Source organism: Austrofundulus limnaeus, unplaced genomic scaffold (genome assembly GCF_001266775.1).
Source record: "Austrofundulus limnaeus strain Quisiro unplaced genomic scaffold, Austrofundulus_limnaeus-1.0 Scaffold1395, whole genome shotgun sequence".
Lineage (NCBI taxonomy): Eukaryota > Metazoa > Chordata > Actinopteri > Cyprinodontiformes > Rivulidae > Austrofundulus > Austrofundulus limnaeus.
In genome coordinates, this window is record NW_013953797.1 from 38,099 (window position 1) to 40,805 (window position 2,707).

Here is a 2,707-nt window from a genome sequence, read left to right on the forward strand (position 1 = left end):
CACGCAGGACACAGAGGACAAAGAGGACACAGAGGACACGCAGGACACAGAGGACAAAGAGGACACAGAGGACACAGAGGACACGCAGGACACAGAGGACACAGAGGACACGCAGGACACAGAGGACACGCAGGACACAGAGGACACAGAGGACACAGAGGACACAGAGGACACAGAGGACACGCAGGACACAGAGGACACGCAGGACACAGAGGATACGCAGGACACAGAGGATACGCAGGACACAGAGGACACGCAGGACACAGAGGACACTCAGGACACAGAGGACACAGAGGACAAAGAGGACACAGAGGACACGCAGGACACAGAGGACACGCAGGACACAGAGGACACAGAGTACACAGAGGACACAGAGGACAAAGAGGACACAGAGGACACGCAGGACACAGAGGACACGCAGGACACAGAGGACACAGGAAGCAGGAAGGGGTTTGTGTCTCAGCTGAAGGTTCTTTGTCCACCTTGATCACAGTGGACTCCGTAATGTCCTCTCTGACACGTCTCACAGGCCGTCCCGTTGAAGCCTTTCTCACAGCTACAGAGACCAGAACCGTTGATCCCATCAGAACACGGCCCGTTACCAAAGCAGGGCTGGCCCATCGGACCGGGACACGGCTCACAGTGCTCCCCATAGAAACCCTGGCAGCACCTGGGTTCCTGCAGACACAAAGACCCTGGAGATGAAAGCAGTCTCTTTCCAGAAGGTACCTCAGGGCGGCTGCAGGAACCCACCAGGTTCTTCTGAGTGCAGGTCACTGTGCAGCCGATGCTCAGCAGGAGTTCTCCCTCCACGTTCTGTCGAAAGATGCACTTCTTCATCCTGACCGACTTCTGCAGAGACGAGAAGAGACAGAACAAAGTCCTGAAATCATCTGAAGACAGAAAACAAGTCCGTCTTCATCAGGTTGTCCTCAGGAGGAGGACAAAGTTGGTTTCTCTCTTTAGTTCTAACAAGGGTTCTTTTAGAACCCAGAACAGAACCTTTTCCTTTTAGAGTTGAGTTTTGAACCCCTGTCCTGCCACTCAGAGGAGATCCTCTCCCCATCAGTCCTTGGGGTTTCGGATCATGAAGACAGAAAACTGTTCTGGTTCTTCCCAGGTTCTAAAGCACAGAACCGGTTCCACCATGGTGTCAACAGAAGCAAAATGTGAAAAAGTCAAGTCTTACGTCTGGAACGGTGTTGTTGGGACAGGCTTTAGTCTGACGGAACAAACAGTTTCCACAAGGACCCTGAAAGAAAACAAACTCAGTGAAGCTTGGTCCAGTTCTGACCCGGTCTACAGGGTTCTACAAGGTTCTGTTGTTCCAGGACTTCACCTGCACGCTCAGGTTTGAGAGTCTGTCGCAGCGGTTCCTGTTGATGTGCAGAACAGAGGACAGACCGTGGATCACTCCTTTATCACACAGGATGTTGGAGGAGTTGATCTGAGCCTCGTTCACCAACAGCTGAAGAAGAAACAAACAACCAGCTGTTAGAGGACCAGATCCAGAACCAGACAAGTCCTGATCTAGTCCCCATCTTTTTAGATTCCTTCAATGATCCAGAAGGATCAGTCATCTAAAGTGGTCTGAGGTCTCTGGACTCTCTGGAGGTCTTGGACTTCAGCTGCTTTTTCACTTAGTTTCAAAGCTTTTTGTTCGTTTAGCTTCTGAACTTTGAGTCATTCAGACAGAAAAACATTAAAACTAAAGAAAAATGTGACTAACAACAGCTGAAAGATAGAAAAGGCTAAAGGCTAGCTAAAAGCTAAAGAAGCTACCAAAAGCTAAAAATATCAAAAAGCTAGCAAAACACTAACAGTATCAGAATGGTAACTAACAGCTAAAGTCTCAAAACGCTAGCTTAAAGCTAAAAGTAGCAAGAAGCTGAAAGGATCAAAAGGAGACAAATAAGATTTAGCAGATCTCAGAGAGTTTCTGAAGGTAGTGAAGAAATCAAATATTTTCTGGAGACAAAATGTTTGTAAATAAATTTAATCACTTTGAAAAGTATAAAAATTATTTAAAAAAAGTTACAGCAGCTAAATAATTTCATCTATAAACAACTAAAATAGAAAAAAGTCTAAMAAAGCAGTTTTTAAGGGTGGAACCGCACCAGAGTTTGTTTGAAAGCAGACTGAGACCACCTCAAAAAATGGGTCTGGGTCCAGTTGTTAGATCTGCACCAGGGTTCATGAATGTATTCACACCTGCATGAAAGGTCCGGACCAACGAGGAAACAAACTCTGGTCCGTTTGAAGAGGACCAAATGTGTCAAGTGTGAATACACACCGAAAACATTCTGAAGAAATGATAATGCTGAGTCAGCATTCACATGCAGGTTKTTCTGGACTGGAGACTCAAACCTTTCCGTCTCGAAGGTGGATCCTCAGCTGGAAGGAAAAGCCCAGAAGAGTCTGTTTGTATCCTCCTCGCTGAAGGTCAGTCTTCAACAGTCGCTCCGGTATCACCACATGATACCGAGTCATGTTAATGTCCTGTCAGCAGATACAAAATAAATGATCTGCTCACAAATAATCATTACAATGAACATGAAGGTCCACGTCCATCACCATGAACATGAAGGTCCATGTCCATCACCATGAACATGAAGGTCCACGTCCATCACCATGAACATGAAGGTCCACGTCCATCACCATGAACATGAAGGTCCACGTCCATCACCATGAACATGAAGGTCCACGT

General features: G+C 46.8%; 1 protein-coding gene across 1 annotated transcript in view; it reads right to left on the reverse strand.

Annotated features, from left to right (window-relative positions):
- stab2 (stabilin 2) overlaps positions 1-2,707 on the reverse strand; it is a gene marked incomplete at its 3' end in the record, with an annotated part of 49,245 nt that overhangs the window by 25,971 nt on the left and 20,567 nt on the right. Inside the window, 5 exon segments of the mRNA XM_014032205.1 lie at positions 483-678; positions 754-852; positions 1,190-1,252; positions 1,340-1,468; positions 2,368-2,499. Coding sequence (XP_013887659.1) covers positions 483-678; positions 754-852; positions 1,190-1,252; positions 1,340-1,468; positions 2,368-2,499 — 619 coding nt within the window.